We start from the raw sequence: 21,495 nt of genomic DNA on the forward strand, positions 1-21,495 counted from the left end.
AATACATAAAAAATCACATAGAATCTGCAAAAATCTGTTTTAGCTAATAAACTAATTTAGCGGGTAAGTGGTATAAAATCAGCATGCAAAAATCAGTTTTGTTTCTATATACCAGCAATGAACAATCCAAAAAAGAAAATCAGGAAAAGAATCCATTTATAAGAATATACAAACAAATAAAATATTTAGTAATTAATTTACTTAAGGATGTAAAAGATTTACACACTGAAAACTGCAAAACATTGCTGAAAGACATTAAAGAAGTCCTAAATAAAGGGAAACCTTCCCTGTTTGTGGGTTGAGAGACTTAATATTGTTAAGATGTCAATACTTTCCAAAGCAATTTACAGCATCAACATAGTCTGATAAAAATTCCTGCAGCTTTTTTATAGTAATGGAAAAGCAAATCATCAGATTCATAGGAATGGTAAGACCTGAATAAACAAAACCATCTTGAAAAAGAAGAACAAGGTTGAAGGGCTTACACTTCCCTATTTCAAAAACTTAGTACAAAAGCTACCTTTATCAAAACATAGCACTAGCATAAGAACAGGCAGAGACCAATGGAATAGAATCAAGATTTCAGAAATAAATCCTCATATCTAGGACAAACTGACTTTTTACAAGGGTACAAGTCCACTCAATGGAGAAAGAATAATCTCTTTAACAAATGGTACTGGGGAAACTGGCTATCCACAGGCAAATTAATGAAATGCAACCCCTATCTCACACCATATATAAAAATTAACCAAAAATGGATCAAAAACCTAACTGTAAGAGCTAAAGCCATAAAGTTTTTAGATAAAACACAGAAGAAAATCACCAAGACCTTGAATTAAGCGAAGAATTCTTAAATATGACACTAAATGCACAAGCTTCAAAAGATAAATAAACTGAACTTGACCAAACTGTGCATCAAAGGGCATAATCAAGTTTGTGAAGGCAACCTACAGAATTGGAGAAAATAGTTCCAATCTGATAAGGGTTTAATATCTAGGATATAAAAAGAACTCCTATAACTCAACAACAAAAGGCAATGAACCAAAATTAAAAACAGGTAAAGGACTAAAATAGACATTTATCCAAAGAAGTTATACAAATGATCAATAAGCACATGAAAAGATGCTCAATATTATTAGTCATCGGGGAAATGCCAATCAAAACCACAATGAGGAAAGCAGATTTGGCCCAATGGATAGGGCATCCGCCTACATATGGGAAGTCCAAGGTTCAAACCCAGGGCCTCCTGACCTATGTGATGTGCTGGCCCATGTGCAGTGCTGATGCGCCCAAGGAGTGCCGTGCCACATGGGGCTGTCCCCTGCATAGGGGAGCCCCACACACAAGGAGTGCACTCCATAAGGAAAGCCGGCCAGTGTGAAAAAAGAAAAAGTGCAGCCTGCCCAGGAATGGTGCTGCACACACGGAGAGCTGACGCAGCAAGATGACACAACAAAAAAGAGACACAGATCCCTGGTGCCACTGACAAGAATACAAGTGGACACAGAAGAACACACAACAAATGGACACAAAGAGCAGATAACTGGGGGGGGGGGGGGCGAGGAAGGGGAGAGAAATAAATAAAAAATAGATCTTAAAAAAAAACACACACCATGAGATACCACTAGGATGGCTATTACTAAAAAAAAATTTTTTTAATAAAAAAAGAAAGAAAATAGCAAAGGTTGATGAAGATGTAGAGAAATTGAACCCTCCTGCATTGCTGGTTTGGGTGTAAGATAGTGCAGCTGCTGTGGAAAACAATTCGGAGGTTCTTCAAAAAATTAAATATAGAACTACCATACAGCCTGGCAATTCCACTCCTAGGTATACACCCAAAAGAATTTAAAACAGGGACTCTAAGAAATACTTGTACACCAATATTCATACCAGGATTATTCACAATACCCAAAAGGTGGAAACCCAAGTGCCCATCAACAGATGAATGGATAAACAAAATGTGGTATATCCATAAAATGGAATATTTTTCAAAAATAAAAAGAAATGAAGTTCTGATTCCTGCTACAACATGGATGAACGCTGAAGACATGACACTCAGTGAGATAAGCCAGACACAAAAGTATATATTACATGATTCCACTTACTTAAAATATCCAGAATTGATAAATCTATAGAGACAGAAAGCAGATTACAAGTTACCAGGGACTGGGGAAATGGAGAGTTATTGCTTAATGGGTACAGAGTTCCTGTTTGGGATGATGACGTTGTGGTAATGGATGGGAGTGGTAGTAGCACAACATTGTGAATGTAATTAATATTACAGAATTGTACAAGTGAAGTCAGCTAAAAGAGGAAATTTTGAGTTTGAGTTGTACATATGTTACACAATAAACACTTCAGAAGAGGAATGGGGAGATTGAGAAAAAGTGACCAATGAGGTAAGAGGAAACCAGAATATAGTGTCCTGAAAGCCCAAAACACAAAGCGTTTCCAGGAAGGAGAAAGAGAACACTAAGTCAAATAGATGAGAAATGAGAATTGACCAAGGGGCAGAGCATTATGGAGATCACTGGCCAAATATCATCTCCTAAATTGAAGTAAAATCCATATCACTATTGTTTTTTTTTTTTTGTTTTTGTTTTTAATTGACTTTGTAATAATATTACATTAAAAATATATATGTGAGGTCCCATTCAACCCCACCTCCCCACCCCCCCCTCTCCCCCCCCAACAACACTCGTTCCCATCATCATGACACATCCATTGGATTTGGTAAGTACATCTTTGGGCACCTCTGCACCTCATAGACAATGGTCCACATCATGGCCCATACTCTCCTCCATTCCATCCAGTGGGCCCTGTGAGGATCCACGATGTCCAGTGATCACCCCCGAGGCGCCATCCAGGGCAGCTCCACGTCCCAAATACGCCCCCACCTCTCATCTCTTCCTGCCCTTCCCCATACCCATCGTCCACCATGTCCACTTTTCCCAATCCAATGCCACCTCTTCTATGTGGACATTGGATTGGTTGTGTCCATTGCACCTCTATGTCAAGAGGAGGCTCAGATTCCACATGGATGCTGGCTGCCATCCTCCCATTTTCAGTTGTAATCACTCTAGGCTCCATGGTGTGGTGATTGTCCTTCTTCAACTCCATCTTAGCTGAGTGTGGTAAGTCCAATAAATCAGATTGTAGGTGCTGGAGTCTGTTGAGGCTCAGGACCTGGCTATCACATTATCAGTCCAGAGATTCAAATCCCCTAACTATATCTTAAACCCCAACGTTAACTGTACCTCCAGCAGATTAGTATGAAAGTCTTATGTAATCAAAGTATTTGGATTTCAAGTATACAATCCCAACAGACACACAAACCATCCTAACTTTTCAACCTCATCCAATAAAATTCTGTTTCCCATCTCATAAAACTCTTTCTAGCACCATGCTGCAACCATATGGACACTTTCTTAGTTCTTCAAATAGGTCAATATTGACACTTAGGGCCTTTGCACATACTGATCGATCTGCCTAAAATAGTTTTCCCAGACTACCTCTTGCCTCTCCTCATTTACAAGCTTTCCACTTTTCTGCTGACCCACTCCTTCTCATCCTCCAGCTTAAATGTTACCCTCTCAAAGATAATACGACATAAAATACGGTCCCCCCCATTCTCTATGTCAACATCTTATTTGCTTTTTCCACTGCACTTCCCACAATTCACTGTGGATGTCTTGCTTATTTGCCTACACATGTTTATGTTTTTGGCTGTCAATTTCCTCACTTGTCTTTAAGTTGCATAGGGGTTGGGGCCAAGCCTTTCTTAGTCACCACTGGATCTCCAATTTGAAATCTCTTGGTACTCAAGAAACACGTGCTGTGTAAGTAAAGAATATAATTCTACTTGCCTACATTTTTTCAGATTTCCACAAAGGTTATAACTACATAAGAGTAAAACTAATGAGCCTATGAAATCAGTTTAACACTACGAATGGCATAGTATGTATTCCACGTAAAACACCCAGCTTAAAAGCCTGGTTCAAGGTTAAAGGCACCAAAAATGATCCCAAACCTGTTTATGTGACCAAATATATTTAAAGATGCGTTATTCCCTTTGTATGCTTTTAAAATATGTTTTACAATTCCATTTACCTTGAAGTACTTTCTCTTTACATTCATCCAAGTTCCACAGTATAACGTAGTCTTCTGATGCAGAACAGATAAGAAGGGGATTCACTTTATTTCCAAAAGTCACAGCAGTAATTGACTGATGGTGGCCCCTTAAAATTAAAAGCTAAAAAAATTAACAAAGAACAAAAACATCACAGATAGTTGTAGACAACGTTTAAAGAATAGAAAACATAAATGCAAACCTAAAGAATTAAATGGACTGAATTTTTCAAACATATTTTATATATCTGTTGCTAATATTATTCATGAAAATTCCTGTACATGTACTATTTAATTATTCTCTCAACACTTTCACTGTTATTCAGTATCTATACAACACATACTATTAAATGATTCAGGTTACCCTTGTCCTTTAATTTATTGAATATTTATTGATTAAACAAGGGTATATGGCCTGCCTGCTATATGACAGAAGAGGTAATAACTGAGCAGAATGTTGAAGAATAAGGAAAAGAATATGGAGTAGGCAAGAGGAGGTGAGCATTCAGGTTGCCGGGATAAGTAAGTATGTTTAAGAAACTGCTGGTTCAAGTAAAGAAAGAACATGAGGGTCTAGAAAGAAAGACTGGGACCAAGGTATGAAAAGAATTTTGTAATTCCAACTATGAAAGAGATTTTAATAGAGCTCTAAGAAGTTGGAAACCAGTAAAAACATGGTTAAGCAAAGGAATTAAATTATCAGATTTGCTCTTCAGAACCATAGTATTGCTACAAGCATAAAGAAGAAACTAGAGCTGAGAGATACAGGTGCCTAAAGAGAACAAATGGGAAGGTATCAAAATATTCCCCAAGAGATCTGATAAACATCTAAATTAAGGTGGTGGCAATGGAGAGAGAAAGGAAATGATTTGTTGAAGACTTTGATTCCAATGGACGTAGAGGGAAAGAAGAAATTCTGTGTGAATGATGTCAATAAGATAAAAAGAAATACAAAAGGAATAAAAATGGGATGGGATAGGGATAGATAATTCGTTGTTTTGTCCATGGTAAATTGAGGAGATTACAAATTAACACTCTGTAGGTAGTGTCATATGAGGTTTATCATTCAAAAGAGGACAAGGAGAATTCTACTTCTGGTAATGGTAGACTAGTTAATCTGTACCAACCTTCCTGATGAGAAGAACAAGAAAAACTGGACAAAATTATTTTAAAAATAATATATCTTTTTTTTTTTTTTGAGGTACTGGGGACTGGGAATTGAACCTAGGACCTTGTATGTGGGATGCCAGCACTCAACACATCAGCTTCCCTAAGTTGGTTTTGTTTTCATTTTTCTTTTGTTTTGCTTGTTGTTGTTGTTTTTCAGGAGGCACCAGAAATCGAACCCAAAACCTCCCATGTGACAGGCAGGTGCTCAACTTCTTGAGCCACATCCACTCCCCTCTATCTACTTTTTAAGGTATCAAGAAGCATCTTAGGCCATGAAGACTTATGATGCCAAGATTCCAGAGAAAAAGAAAACTGAGAGAGGGGATTCCAGCATTTGGGTCCGCTTTCCCCCTGAAGATATCTACCACAAAGGATAAGAATGGTATATTAAATCTATCATTTTCCAAGCATAAAAAAAAATCTTACTGGGTAAAAGGCAAAAAAATTCTGTCTTCTCACAAAGTATTTTTGAGAATAGAGTCAATTGCCTTAGTGTTGAAAACATATACATATTCTTCTGCAAAACACTATGAATGGATTTTAATAAATACATTCTTAAAATAATAATAATACAACCTACCAAAGCAGGAAAGAAGGGCATGCTGCCAAAACCCTTGGGAACTACAGCTAGGAGTAAGGATGAACTGGAAAGAGAACAGTCCTCACAAGAACTGAAATCCATCTTTGAATTATCGATCTTAAACCACTACTGGATTAGGGTGATCTAGGACTGCTAGTGCCCTTAGCATAGCCATCTGCCAGAAGCAAACATTAATTCTCTCTGGAAGGTGATAAAATCATGCAGGGCCTAAATTAGCTCTATGTTGTTTTTTCATATACAAGGTCTGGCAATCAATAACAGTTAACCAGGTATTCGAAGACACAAAACCATTTGATTAAAAACTTAGAGAAATAAGAAATCATTAGAAAAAGACCCACTGAGTATCCAGATGAATGTGAAACTTATCCAGAACTGGCCCAAGTGTTAGAATTACTTGGCAAGAATGTAAAAGAGTTATTATAACTTTATTCCACATGATCAAAAAGTTAAGTGGAGACACAGATGAAATGAAAAAAGATCCAAACCTAAATTCTAGAAATGAAAATTAGAATGACTGATGAAAAACATGCTAGATAGGATAAATGGCAATTTAGATGCTACAGAAGAAAACTAAACATGCAAACACTAATCAAATGAAAAATAGATATGTGGGAGTGGATGCAGCTCAAGCAGTTGAGCATCTGCCTCCCACAAAGGAGGTCCCAGGTTCAGATTCCAGTGCATCCTAAAAAAACGAAAACATACAAGTAGAACAAATGAGAAAACCAACTCAGAGAAGCCAAAATGGCTCAATGGTTGAGTGCCAACTTCCTACATACAAGGTCCCAGGTTCAATCCCTGGCTCCCTGGTACCTAAAAAAAAAAAAGTAGACATGATTTCAGAGCAAGGAATATAACTAGAAATAAAAAATGTCATTTAATAATGTTGGTGGAATCAATTCACCAAAAGGACATCAAAATACCAAATATTTATGTACTTTATAACATTGCTTCAAAATACATGAAGCAAAAACTGATAGACCTGGGAAGAGAAATGGAAACATTTCCAATTAAAGTAACATCACAGATTTCAATATCCCTCTCTAAATAATTGATAGAACCAATAGACATAAAATCTGTAAGAATATAGAAGGCTTGGGGAAAAAAAAGTATCAACAAACTTGACCTAATTGACATTTATTTTTTTAAAAATGCATGCAAATGTTCATAGCAGTTTTATTTGTAATAGAATAGCTAAAAACTGGAAATAAATAACCTAAATGCCCATCAACAGGAGAATGCATAAACAAATTACAGTATATCCATTCAATGGGATACTACCCAATAATAAAAAAGAATAAACTATTGATACTTGCAACAACATGAATGAATATCAAAATAATTATGATGAGTGAAAGAAACCAGGAAAAAAAGTACATAGTTCATGATTTTGTTTACACAAAACTGTAGAAAATGCAAAATAATCTAAAGTGATAGAAAACATATTTAGAATATATAAATAATTCTCACAAATCAATAGGAAAAAGACAGATAATCCAACACAAAAACAACAATAAGAATTGAACAAATACATCACAAAAAAAAGAATACCCAAATGGCCAATAAATACTTGAAAAGATGCTAAACCTCATTAGTCACTGAAAATTATAATGAAGTACCACTTTATCCACTAGAAGTACTAAAATTAAAAAGACCAAGTGGAGGTGAGGATGTGGACGAACTGGCACACTTACACGATTCGAAGAACAGATTGGTACAACCCCTTTGGAAATCTGTTTGGCAGTATCAACTAAACTAAACATATACACACCCTATGACTCAGCAATTGCACGTGTGGGCACCAAAAGACATATACGATGTTTGTAGCACCATCCCGTGCAATAGCCAAAAAATGGAAACAAATCAAATGTCCATCAACAGTACAGGGCAAAAATAAAATGTGATCTATTCACACAATGGAATGCTAGGCAGCTATGAAAATGAACATGGATGAATCTCATAAACACAATGATGAATGAAGGAAACTAGCACAAAAGAATATGTAACATGCGATTCCATTTATATCAAGGTCAAACTAAGCAACACCATTCTTTGGTGTTAGATGCTGCCTTTGGTAAGGAAAGGAGTATTCATTGAGAGGAAGCATTACCCAAATGGAATTACCCAGGTTGTTCACTTTGTGTTCATTCATTACAATGGACACTGAATATCTGGGGCATTCTTTTCTAAGTATTTTACTCTTCATTTAAAAAAGTGAAAGAGGGAAGTGGATGTGGCTCAAGTGATAGAGCTTCCATCTACCATATGAGAGGACCTGGGTTCGATCCTGGTGAAAAAGAAGAGAAAGCATGCCCACATGACGAGCCAGTGCCTGCACGAGTGCCAGCATGATGAGCACAAGCGCCCTTATGGTGAGCCAGTGCCTGTGCAAGTGAGTCACACAGCAAGATGATGACACATCAAAAGAGAGACAAGGGGAGAGTCAAGGTGAAGCGCAGCAGAAACCAGGAACTGAGTGGCTCAATTGACAGGGAACCTCTCTCTACATAGGAGTCTCCAGGATCGAATCTGGGTGAACCCTAGAGGAAAGAAAATGAGAAAAGAAGACAACACAGACAGCAAAAAGAGCAGGGTGGGAGGAGGGGAAGGGGGGGAAATAAACAAATAAATCCTTTTTTTTTAAATAATAAAAAGTGAAAGAGATAAATCTGGAGATCTGAAGTTAGGAATAAATTTATCAATGTAAGTTGTACTCAAGAAATATATAAAGACCTATCTTAATTCAGGAAAGAAATCAAATCATGAATTCCTTTTTAACAATGAAGAATAGCTTCTATCATTAGTAAAGTGGCTGCCAGTAATACTGAAGATTAAGTATAAATTTCAAAGCATATATAGTTTTGGTTCCTATGTACAATAATTGCTATTATCAAACTCCTGAAGCCCAAAACGAAGATAAAAATTATCCTGGTATCAAAAAGTCTTGAAAAGCTTTCATTTTGTAAGTTGAAAACTGTTTTTATTACGAGCATTCAGGAAACTGTTTAAAACTCTCAAAGTCTGATGCATATGATACTGCAGTAAACATAATAAACTTTCTAAAAGAAGCATTCTATTAAATATCTACATAGTGGAGAGTAGTGATGGCAGGACATTATGAATATAATTGAATTCACTGAAATGCATATTTGAAAGAGGTTAAAATGGGAAATATTATGGTATAAGAATGTTACCACAATAAAATTATTTCTTAAAATCTATGAAAGTTCTATTTGTCTTGATTGTGTTAAGATGAACATTTTACTTACTGAAGAAGAATCATTTTAAATAAAGTAAATCCAGGCAGTATACTTCCTAAAAATCAAACCTCAGTATGTTTGGTTTTGTTAACTCTTTCTTTTCATAGTTGAATTCATAAAGGAATAACATTACCCAAACAGCATTAAAAAAGAAGGGAAAACAAGGTCCTTCATATCATTTAGCTTAACAAGAAGCACAACTTTATAAAATACCTGATTAAAAGGATTCTTGGTATTCCATATGCAAAGTTCATTTCCATTCAAAGGGAAAGCACAGTCATGCTTACTGCAAGCAAGTTGGACATGAGACGCAGATTCCTTGGACTCAACCAAGTATTTTTCTGTAACTATGTCATCTATATGGTCATCATTAGTGGAGAAAATGTCTTGTGGTTTTTCCATCTTCAATCTGAAAACACAAAATACATATAACTAGGGGTATGATACTTAACCTAGTTAAAAGTATATATTATTTATTCACAGTTACTACTATGATTACTATGATTACACACAAAACACATTATACCTACTTATTTACCTACCCTGCCCCCCAAAAAAGAAAAGAAATCACTGAAAATCCTGGAGAATTCACATACACAACAGCTCCATTCCTCTGAAGGACTTTCAAAGTTAACAGACTTCAACACAAATCCCAGAATTTAAAAATCTTGCCTAAACTTTCTGGACCTGCTTCCACATTGTAAAACGGAAATAACTACCTCACAGAGTTGTTGTAAAGATTGTGATAATATATAAAGCACTGGTTCATTCTGGCACTGAGTAAAGGGTTCAAAAAGTGAGTTGATAAGTCGGTTACTCTTGTCAATGACTGAGACACAAAGTTATTTCTGAATTGACCAAAGCAAATTAGATGACAATAAATTGTAAATTACATCCTTATCTCCCCATTGCTACCCTGGGACTTTTTCAACTCTCTCACAACGTTCTATACCAGTAGAGCTTCCCAGTCTTCAGATCTCAGCTGAAATACTACCTCCTCTGAGAGGCCCTTCTTGGACTGCTGCTACCCAAGCCGTTCCCCCACCCCCGCTCCACCTGGAATGGTCACCTCATTCCTAACCTTCTTAACCCTTATCCCAATCTTAATCAGTATGTTCTTCTAGAAGACTAGGTGTAGTGGTAAGGAGCATGGACCCCAGGGCCTGAGCTGATAACCTGTCTGCCCAGCTTTCTAGCTGTGAGTTCCCCAGCCACAGAACATAAATGTTTGTAGGGATGATGGAAAGAGAAAGAGCATTCTGGTCTCTCAAGCTGATCAGATTGGACATGCGACTTCACGACTTGATAGAGAAGTCCAATTTTTCCACACAGCTTATCATCTTTGAATTCCACCTCTGTGTTACACTTGGTATAGTTGTAATCTTTTCCTAGGATGGTGGTGTGGAGTTCATGTCTTAACAAAACAAATGAGACAAACAAAATGTACTACTTAAGTTTATCTACTGAAAGACGATTCAAAAGAAATCAGCGAGCACTTTCAAGAATAGACTTAATTAGAAACATTTCTTTTAACATTCACAAGGCCAAGTTACCAGGCAAGTGAAGTAATGTAATTGATACGGTTCTCAAAAGACAATTAGAGACTTTTCACGCCATGATCTCACACATAACAAATGTTCTGTTATAAATAAGAGGTGATTCTTAAAAACCTGAAAATTCTGCAATATTTGGAGAAATGCAAAACAAAAACACATGTATTCTCAATTTTGGTTTTACTTTGACAAGTTACAGCAGAGTTTTCATATAAAAATATGTTCATATTTTAATGAAATAAATAACTATAAATTTAAAACTTCTATTCTTCAAAAGCCACCATTGAGAAAATGAAAAGGGGAAGTGGATGTGGCTCAAGCTGTTGAATGATTGCCTACCACATGAGAGGTTCTGGGTTCAGTTCCCAGTGTCTCCTAAAGAAGATGAGCAAGCTTCAGGGTCCTAAGAGTTATCTCCTGAGAGCCTCCATATTGCTCAAATGTGGCCACTCTAAGCCAAACTCAGCATGTAAATGCATTACCTTCCCCACAGCATGGGACATAACTCCTGGGGATGAGCCTCCCTGGTGCTGAGGGATTACTACCAAGTACCAGCTGATGATGTAACTAGAAAAAGACTTTGAATAAAAGGGTCAACTCAGACCAGAAGAATATCTCAGTCTACTTGTAATATCAAGTGTTAAAAACTGCTTTTTGACCTTGGATAAAAGGGGGAAATGGAAGGACAAATGAGTTTATATGGCTATGAGTCTCCAAAAAAGAGTCAGGAGGTCATCAGAGGCGTTGCACTTATGCACACCTCAGCAGGGTCCCAGAGACAGCCAAAGTAGATACAAGCCCAGGTACTGGTTCTCCTGAGGGCTACAGAGACCCACAGGTTCTATGGTCATGGCAGATGGCTCTGGAGTTCAGTGCCATGTCCATTGGCCCTACTTTGGTGTTTGTGTTTCTGAGTGTGATGGAGTTTGACTCAGATGTGACCTTTCTACACATGTCTCTTCTGTTACTTTTACCAGAACTGTGGTTGGTGCTGGGGTTGGTGTATACTCAGGAGATCTGAATCTCTGGACTGTCCATGTGACAGCCAGGCCCTGAGCCTCAGCAGACCTGCAACTCCTACCCTCTGCTTCATTGAACTCACCCAGGCCAGCTAACAGGGAGGTGAGGAAGGTCAACACCACACCAGGGAGCCAAGAGTTCCTACAACTGTAAGCAGGAGAATTGCATCCATCATCCATGTGGAATCTAAGCCCCCTCTTGATATAGAAGTGGAGTGCAAATAACCATCCCAGGGTCCACAGGATGGAGGAATAGAGTAAGGATTAGAGTGGATTTACTGATATTCTACTCTGGAACTATTGTGATTAGTAATGGAAGAAATTGTAGCATTGATGTGGAGAAAGTGGCCACAGCAGCTGCTGAGGGTAGGCAGAAGGAAGAAGAGATATGATGTGGGGGCATTTTCAGGACTTGGAGTTGTCCTGGGTGGTACTGCAAGGACAGATGCTGGACATTTTATGCCCTGCCAGGGCCCACTGGGTGGACTGGGGAAGAGTGTAAACTATCCATGTGGAGCAGCAGTGCTCCAAAATGTATTCAACAAATGCAATGAATGTCCCATGATGATGAAAGAGGTTGTTGATATGGGAGGAGTAGGGTGACAGGGGTGGGGGGTATATGGGGACCTCATATTTTTTTAATGTAACATTTTCAAAAAAAGAAAGAAAAAAAATGAGCAAGACAGCAAGCCAATACAACAAGATGATGCAACAAGGAAATGCAACAATGAGAGACACAACAAGCAGGGAGCAGAGGTGGCTCAGGTGATTGGGCACCTCCCTCCCGTACCCAGGTTCGGTTCACCAGGTGCCTCCTGAAAAAAAAAAAAAGGAGATGAGTAGACACAAAGAGCACAAAAAAAAGCAGACAACAGAAAGCAGAGAGCAAGTGCAAACAATGAGGAAGGGGAAAAATAAATTAATTAAATTAATCTTTTTTTAAAAAAAGAATGAAAAGACAAGCCTCAAAGTAGGAAAAGATCTGTAACACATAAATCTGACTGAGGATATCCAGTATATATTAATAAACAGTTCTAACAATCTTATGGAAAATTATACATAAGGAACTTCACAAAAGATCTCCAAATGGCCAAAAAACTTGAAAAGATGTTTAACCTCATTAGTTATCAGGGAAATGAAAATGAAAATAAAAATGAAAACTACACACCCAACAGAATGGTTAAAATTTAAAAGACTAAAAATTACTAAATATTGGTGAGTCTGCGGAGCTATGGGAACTTTTGAATGCTTTCGTGGGAGTGTAAATTGGGACAACCACCGTGGAAAAATAAACTTAGGAGCAATTCCCTACTAAGTATTTATCCTACAGATCACATGTACATCAAGAAATATAAGAAAGTGCCTAGTATCATTATTCCAAATAGTCCAAAATTAGAAACAAATCAAATGTCCATCAGCAATAGAATGGATAAAATAGTGGTATATTCATACAATGGAATACTATACAATAATAATGATCATGAATTAACTACAGCTATACACAAAAGCATGGATGAGTTCATGTTGACAGAAAGAAGCCAAAACAATACAAAGTGGGAAGTGGATGTGGCTCAAGCAATTGGGCTATTGCCTACCACATGGGCGGTCCATGGTTCAGTTCCTGGTGCCTTCTAAAGAAGCAACAGGCAGGCACGGCAAGCTGATGGAACAAGATAATGCAACAAGAAACACAAGAAGAAAAAACATAATGAAAGATGCAACAAAGCAGGGAGCAGAAGTTCCCAGTGCCTCCTAAAGAGGATGAGCAGGACAGCAGGCTGGCGCAACAAGATGACACAAAAAGAGACACAAGAGGAAAAACATAACGAGAGACACAAAAAAAGCAGGGAACAGAGGTGGCTTAAGTGATTAGGTGCCTCCCTCCAACATTAGAGGTCCCGGGTTCAGTTTCCAGTGCTTCCTAAAGAAACAAAGAAGATGAATAGATACTGCAAGTGCAAATAATGAGGGGGTAGAGAGAGATAAATAAATCTCAATTTTAAAAATACTAAGTATATGGTACGGTTTATATTACATTTTAAAACAAAACTAAACTATAATTTAAAAATCAGGAGTGGTTACCTTTTGAGAAAGAAGCAGGTAGAAATGATTGGGAGGGGAGCTGAAGGGGTTTCTGGTTTGCTAACTATGTCTACCTCTAGAATTCGGCTGTTCACTCTCTGATAACTGTGGCTGCAGCAGCTTCTAACTCCATCTACATTTACAATTCCAAATGGATAGACTTCTGCCTTAATTGTTGCTGCATTTTTGTAGCTCTGCTTTTTATGTAATATCCTTAGCACTTGTGCACAACCTTATTCGTTTGGGCTCAGTTACCTCATTCTGCAACTGATCGTGGGGCTACAGAAAAACAGCATTTTCATTCAGTATGCATGTGTTTCTCAGATTGATCTTTTTTGTCACTTGTTCCTAAACTGGTCTTCTGATGTTTTAGTTCTCTAGCCCCATAATAAAGACCTGACTGGCATCCACCTTGCATACTGTGGCCAAAGCTGCCTTGTAAACTGCAATCTGATTGTGCCACTGCCCTGCTTAAATACTGCCAGCATTTTCCCATCTCTCTCGAGATGAAAGATCAAAACCCTAAACGAGGCCTAAGTGGACTTCCTGATTGGCCCCTGCCTATATCTCTAATTTCACCTTGCAAATATTCCCTCTAGCGCACCGTGACTCCCACCACCTTAGTGTCTGCCACTGCTGCCCTCTACCCTGGTTGCATGCCTCCAACTTCTTTTACCCCAGCTCATCCCTCCAATTCAGTCCTCCCTCAACAACCTGGCATGTGTTGATCTTTCCCCATAGGAACGATATACACGCTGACCCATTTCTTTCCGTGCCTGGGTAACTCTTACTCCTCCTTCAGCATTTAGCACAAGCATCATTCCTGGGAAACCCTAGACTCACCACCCCCAGCCCCACCCCACCTGTTAAATCAGGTACCCGTCATTTACTCCCACGGTGCCCTATTCTTTCTTTCATAGCATTTATCAAGCTAGTAATTACATGCAATCATATATATGTTAGATACTTAGTTATTATATAATCGGCTATATAATTTACACTAACCATCCTCCCCTCCGCCCCATGACAGTTAAGGCTAATGTGTCAACTCGCCAGGTGACTGTGCCCAAGTTGTTTGGTCAAGCAAGCACTGGGCTAACTGTAATACCAGGACATTTCTGGGCTTTAGTCATCAGTGAGTTTACTGCATAGATGGCTGGCTACATTTACAATCAAGCAGGGAGATTGCCGTCAGCAATGAGTGGTGTTTTATCCAGTTGAATGCCTTAAAAGGGGAAGTGATTTCAGCATTCAGAGATGATTTCCCAGCTCGTCTTTGGACAGCCAACATGTCTCGGAAACTCATCAAGGACCTTCACTGGACTTTCATCGGAGCCCTGGTTTGCAGCCTGCCTGCAGCACCCGGTCTTGTGCATCCCCACAGTCACATGAGAGAATCTTCTAAAATCTCATACTCTTTAGATATCTCCTGTTGATTCTGTTTCCTAGAGAATCCTAATACAACCCCTACTAGATTATAAGCTTCAGGAAAGCAAAAAATCATGTGTTTTCTTGCTAGTAGATGCTGGTACTTGATAAACAATAGGTAACCAATAGATACTTGCTGAATAAATGAATGAAAACTGCTCTTCAAAGGGCAGATGACAAATATTCACAGCCCTATCCTTAAGGTGTTCACACCCTAAATGAGAAGTGAAAGACATAAACACGATGCCCTGGCAAATGATGCTCACAGAGAAACCAGAATATGTGGCAAGAGGATATGCTACGCCCTCAGGCAGCTCCTCATAAATACTGCTTTCCTCAGCTAGGTGTCGGGTTAATATCAAGACTAGTGAGCTACAAATTGTTCTCCCAAGCAAGTGCCTGGGAGAACAATTAAATAAATACAATAAATCTTTTTTTTAAAAAAGAATGAAAGCAAAACCATACGCCTAAAGTGATAGGCCAGCTGTGGGCCCACCTGACATCCTCTTTTGGAATTTAAATATCCCACCGGGGACTGGCCCACACTTGAACGGAGGCCACCCCCTCCATTCTGAGGGCAGCCAACGGGCCCTGTGGATAGGACCAAAAATGGACCTTCAGAAATAATTTTAAATCTGCTCTGATGGCCTCAGAGAGTAATAAACCAATTTGCTGAATAAACACAACCTTAGAAACAAATTTTTTAGGAGGTACCGGGGATTGAACCCAGGACCTCGGACATGGGAAGCAGGTGCTCTGTCACTGGAGCTACATCTGCTTCCTCTGAAACATTTTAAAGAAAGTATTATCAAGCTCTCACTTCTGCCATTAAAATTCTTAATAAAGCTCCCCCAGAATACTTTGAACCGAACAAGAAAAGGCTGTTGGAAGCAGTTATTTAAAATTCTTCCCCATCCTCATCCGTATTTTCAAAACGGAAAAGCAGGAGGGAGAGAGATTGGAGGGAGGGTTGCCAGTCAGTTGGCTGCTGGAACATGCCAGGGTCAGGATGATGAGGGATGGAGTTAAGAGTACTTGTCATCAGGATGGTTTGGAAGAAACAGATTTGAGATACTAAGCAAAACTTTTGAAACTCAAAATATCTCCATGGACATTTTAACCTAAAAAATACATTTAGCTCTATTAAAAATCCAGAATTACCTTTTACCAGGTATTTTTTTAATGTAAAGAGAATTCATTTGAATGTTTACTGCCATTGAGAACATGATGGTCCTCTCTATTCCTTTATTTAAGAAAGAAAAGAATTACTGTGATGATGTCTAACTATGCTGTAGAAAGAAGTCTCTTCTGTTTCTCCCAGTATTTTCCTACTACTCATGGTCCTCGGTTCCCCTTTATTCTGTTTCTTTTATACGCCATCAGGCCAACAATGGCTAAAAGAGTGATACTGTAGAAAAGCTGAGAAGAAAAAAACTAGAGAAAATTCGAGCCTGTACTTCCTGAAGACCCTATAGTCAGTTATCTACTGCCCTCTTGTGGCTGTGTGTGTGAATGGCCACTCAAAATAAGGGTCAAAAAGGCGAGTTCTGTATTTAAATCATAGTAACTTGATTATCTATGAAAATGAACCTGGTACACTTTATAATTTTTGTGTCTATCCATCCATTCTTCCTCAACATTGCTCTAGAAAGTATTTAGAGGGCATAAAATATAATTAGATACAGAAAATATGGCAAAATGAAGCAAAATAATATTTTAAAACAGCAACTAGAAAGTATCTTCATATGATCATGTGAAAATAGATAAGGAATGGTTGTGTATAATTTCTTATACCACATAAAATAATACAGATCTTGCTTTCAGGTAGCTACAAAGCTAATGGAACAGGAAAGGAAAGCATAAAATGTACATTATTTATTCTGTTGCTAAATAATTTCTTCTGAGTACATTTTAAATTCTATTGACTAGATTAGGTAAAATCTCGTGACTTCGTGAATTTGGGGTTACCAGGCAAGTAGCCCCTTAGGGATCCTTTCACAAAGTTTGTCTTGGCTTTCTATAAGTTTATACCACTTGATTACATCCAAGTTAATCCTCCAAACTTTTTTAGCAATAGGAAAAATGTCTCCAAACACAAGGCTATTTACTGAGGACTTAAAGACAGTATTAAAAAGTGAGATTTTAGAAAATACACAGAACTGAGAAAATTCCAGGACTGAGAACACACATGGCCGCTGTGCTGGAAGGGTGGCATGGAGGGGTCAGGGAAGCTGGTGTTTGAGACGCTCCCTGACCTCGCCTTGTGTGTCTCTTCTTTTGGTTTCTTCTTATTTACAAATAGTATCTTCTGTGATGTCTTCAACTAGGAAAGCCTTCCAGTCGCATCCACAGCACTACAAAGAAAGGAAAAAAATCTTAGAGAGAAATGGAATGCACATCTGAGCTGGAAAGGAATCTCAAAATAGCTGCGAGCCACTGAACAGTTGTTGTACACGGACCTGAAAGCATTGCTCATCTCCACCCCACCAGCAGAGAGCATTCCCTTCACTAGCAAGTCATAGGGAAGCTACAGAGGTTACTTGACAGAGAAGATGTGAGAAGGAACGTGGGAAGTGATCTGCATTCTTTGGAGGAAATGAGATCACAGAAACTAACACGATGATCTCTGAAACTGGTCAATGAATCTTGAGACTAAGCCATGCTCATTATGAAAAAAATAATCTGAAAGTGCCTGTGAAGGTTCTGAAATATAACTCCCGGAAAATATAACTGTACAAAAGATACTGTACTTTGTGTGTCAAGGAAGATGATAAAGATAGCCTGGAACATGAGACTCTGCCAAAAATATATGAAATGGGATACTGGAAGATTCTTTGCATAAGAATCCAAGAGACTATACCAGTTGTTAAGAAATAAGTATACTTTCAGAAAAGACTATAATAATCTACATTATTACAAATCAAACAAAAAATGGAAATAATGTGCACATACACATAGAACAGACTGGTTTGTCACCAAACAAGAACCTACTGCTTTGTGTTTTGATATCTGATAAAAAGAACACATTCCAGTCCCTATAATCCATTTAAACATAAGGATCATAAAATTACATTTTGATTTATACTAACACTTTACAAACACGATTTTTATTTAAAAATATATCCCAATATCCTGCAGTCAGGAAAAAAACCCATCATTTTGGGGACTAAAATCTGTAACCATGTTGCAGATTTAAAGGAATCATAAAATCATGCCTGTGCAATGACTAGAAGCATTTCCATAGATATTCTTAAAGTACTGTACAGGTTGTAATAATCTGAAAAAAAATAAATTTTGCCTAACAGTATGATAGAACCAGGTTTGTGGGGCACTCAGTTTATAAAATTTTGTGGGAGGAGACCTCTTGAAGGAAAAATATATATAACATCACAAATACAGGGCCTTGGAAAGAACTCTTGCAAGCTAGTTTCATTCACTTCATGGAAAATCTGCCTCTGATTCCCACCAATGAGCTCACAGTCATGAGGCGTTAACTCTTCATGGCTGATGGCAGTGGAGGCTTGGGGAAGGAGATGGCAGAAATGGAGGGAAAGAGGATGGAAAGTAAACATGGTAAAGGGTAAAATAAAAATTTTAAATTATGCTGATAGGTTTATTAAAATTGTCAGGAAAAAAGGTCAATTTTGGTAGACCAAATCAGACAGTATTTAAGGGGGGAAATGTCAATCAAACTGTTAGATAGGAACATCGTAAGAAAAAAACCTTGTCATTACAGTCGATAACTATGTCATACTCCCCAGCAGGAGTATTTCCATTTTTAAAAAAAGACTCGAAATCAAATTATATTGTAATCAGTTCATTAAACAGGTTGGACACAGTAGGGTGCAGGCAAAAAGAAATCTTTATCTTTCTCCCACAACTACCCTTCAAATTTACCTTGTCTTATTTCCTTTCACTCAGCTGAAACCTTGGACAGATCCCTTTGCTTATCTCTTTCATGCATGAAAATTTTTACCTAAATCAAAATTTAAATCTTTCACCCAATTCAAAACTGCCCCCCTTCCTACCAGTTTTGACCCCATCAAGTCAGTAAAACCCTGCAACAAAGAGGCTGTGGTTTATTCTTCCACCATTTCTCTATCTTGTTCTTTCAGTCTTCTTCTCCCACTCATCATGCCTTTTTGGCTCCCCCAAGATGGAGCTCCCTCAGCTCCCACTTCTACCAGTAAGGAAACCTCACTGTCTCTTTCTGCTGAAGGAACTGCTCCTTGGCAAGCAGTACTCTTGGGCACGATCTTTCTAGAAAATCATAAAATGGAAGCTCCCACAGTACTCTGACACGTGGGAAACAAGTGGAAGCACAGCTTGCTCCCCCTTGGAGCTTTTATAAAGGAGTCAAGTAGCAGATTCTGTGGCTGAAAAATTCCAGGGCATTCATATCAGGCCTGCCCATGCTCTTACCTTGTTCTCTTACAATCCCACATGGGCACAAGCTCACAGAGCTTCCTCATTTGGCTTAAGGTGGGATGAGAGGTAGGACAGAAAGGAGCTGGGAAGAGAAAAGAGCCTCCAGAATGTTCTACACTGTTAACAATTCTCTTCCAAGAACTCCTCTCCATTATCCGTTAACCTTTAGACATAATTTTGAAAAGCTGAAGAGATGGCCTAGTACCTCAGAATAAAAGAAGAGGTACTTGTTACCATTCTTCTCACTTTGGGGTCTGTAGCAGTTTAATATTATTGATGAATTCCAAAAAGAAATATTTGATTATGCTTGTAATCTGATCTGTACCTGGGTGTTGAACGAAGGGCTCGTTGGGGTAAGGATGACGGAGACAGACTCACTTTGGAGACAGGTTCATGACGCACGTCTGCTTTATTCAGGAAGTTGCAGCGTTTATATAGCGGTTTGGCTTACGGGGCATAGCTGATAGGTGGAGAGCTTATGGGAGGAGGGTGAGGTGGGGCTGGAGACATTTGGCTCAGTGCCATCTTTTGAGTGTGCCCTAAAGCGTGTGGACTAGAGAGTGTGCTCATCTAGTCGCTCGCAACACAGCCAGGCTGAATGTCTCTGCCGCTCTACCTACATCTCACCCTTTGTTATTAATTAGAGCCAATTGTACTAATTTTAGTTCTTCAGTTTTTTGGGATAAAGCTTGAAGGCTTTTGTTGATACATCGATAGATAATACATATGACAACAGTTACGATTCCTATTATAAGCCATAGCAGAGGTGATAGGAGAGACCATAGGCACTCCAGCATTGCAGCTAGTAAAGAGGTGTTTACCCTAGAGGCTCGGGTGTTGTTAATTGATAAGATCTGGGATGTTAGTAGTTGGGTGAGTTGAGGAACTATTGGTTCCGAGGGCCAAGTAAGCGGGTTCTGAGCTGCTGCCGAGCTAGCGAAGCACTTGTTACGGGAATTGGGGTAATGCATATGGAGGGGAATCACTGGTCACAATGGGTATGAGTAAGTTGCCAGAGCATATATGCTTCTTCTTCTAAGAGATCTATTTGTTGCTGGAGGTTAGGTAAGGCACTGTGGATATGATTATTAATGAGAGACTGCGTGTCAAATGTTTTTCAGCCAGCTGGTTTGGTGTGGCTGCAGTGTGATTGGTTTGGATGAGGGCTGCCACGCCTGTGCCTATGCTGGCTAGGCTGGTGATGACGGCCATAATTACAGCGACAAGGCCAACGGCCCTTTTGGAGCGGATTTGTTTATGAGTTATGATATTAAAGGGACCTTCCCAGTCAGTAGCGTTTATAGGCACCCACAGTAATGTGGGGATGCGCACGGGGGTGGCATAGGGAAAGGCTGAGCTGTTCCAGCAGTTGGTGATATTGCAGCTGCTGTAGGAGTCATAGCACTGAAAGGACTCACTGGTGCTAACAATAAACAGAAAAGGTTGGGTGAAGCATACTAGCGTAGTATAATGCGAGCGCTCATGCTAGTTATGTTAAGATTCCCCTCCCAAGTCCCATTCAATGTCTTATTCAACGTTCCCCATGTTCCGTTGGTTAAGGTAGAGTTCATAGTGATGAAAGGACGCAAGTTCATGCAGGCATTTTTGCCACAAAGTGTCCATCATCCAAAAATCATTCTTAGTATTAGTCGAGGGTCACGACTCGCGTAGGGTAGCGTGTCTTTCTCTATGTCTGGGCCCAAAGAGTTGGTATAATCTTGCCATATGGAGGTTTCGTGGGGATGCAATTGGCCCAGGGGGGAAGCTCAGATACTTTGGTGGAAGGAATTATGAGGAACTGGTACGGGAAATGTACCCAAGGCGGG

At 38.8% G+C, this 21,495-nt stretch overlaps 1 protein-coding gene across 3 annotated transcripts in view; it reads right to left on the reverse strand.

The window, feature by feature from the left end:
• Positions 1-21,495, reverse strand: part of WDR27 (WD repeat domain 27) — a 397,567-nt gene that overhangs the window by 351,265 nt on the left and 24,807 nt on the right. For 2 of the 3 annotated variants that reach the window (XM_058289718.2, XM_058289717.2), the window contains exons 2-4: positions 17,497-17,595; positions 9,373-9,568; positions 4,111-4,252 (exon numbers count right to left, since the gene is read on the reverse strand). In XM_058289718.2, coding sequence (XP_058145701.1) covers positions 4,111-4,252; positions 9,373-9,561 — 331 coding nt within the window. In that variant the 5' untranslated portion in view covers positions 9,562-9,568; positions 17,497-17,595. Of the gene's footprint in view, positions 1-4,110; positions 4,253-9,372; positions 9,569-17,401; positions 17,596-21,495 lie in introns of all 3 variants that reach the window. The other variant, XM_058289719.2, reaches the window with a different exon arrangement.

This window comes from Dasypus novemcinctus, chromosome 28 (genome assembly GCF_030445035.2).
Source record: "Dasypus novemcinctus isolate mDasNov1 chromosome 28, mDasNov1.1.hap2, whole genome shotgun sequence".
Taxonomy (NCBI): Eukaryota; Metazoa; Chordata; class Mammalia; order Cingulata; family Dasypodidae; genus Dasypus; species Dasypus novemcinctus.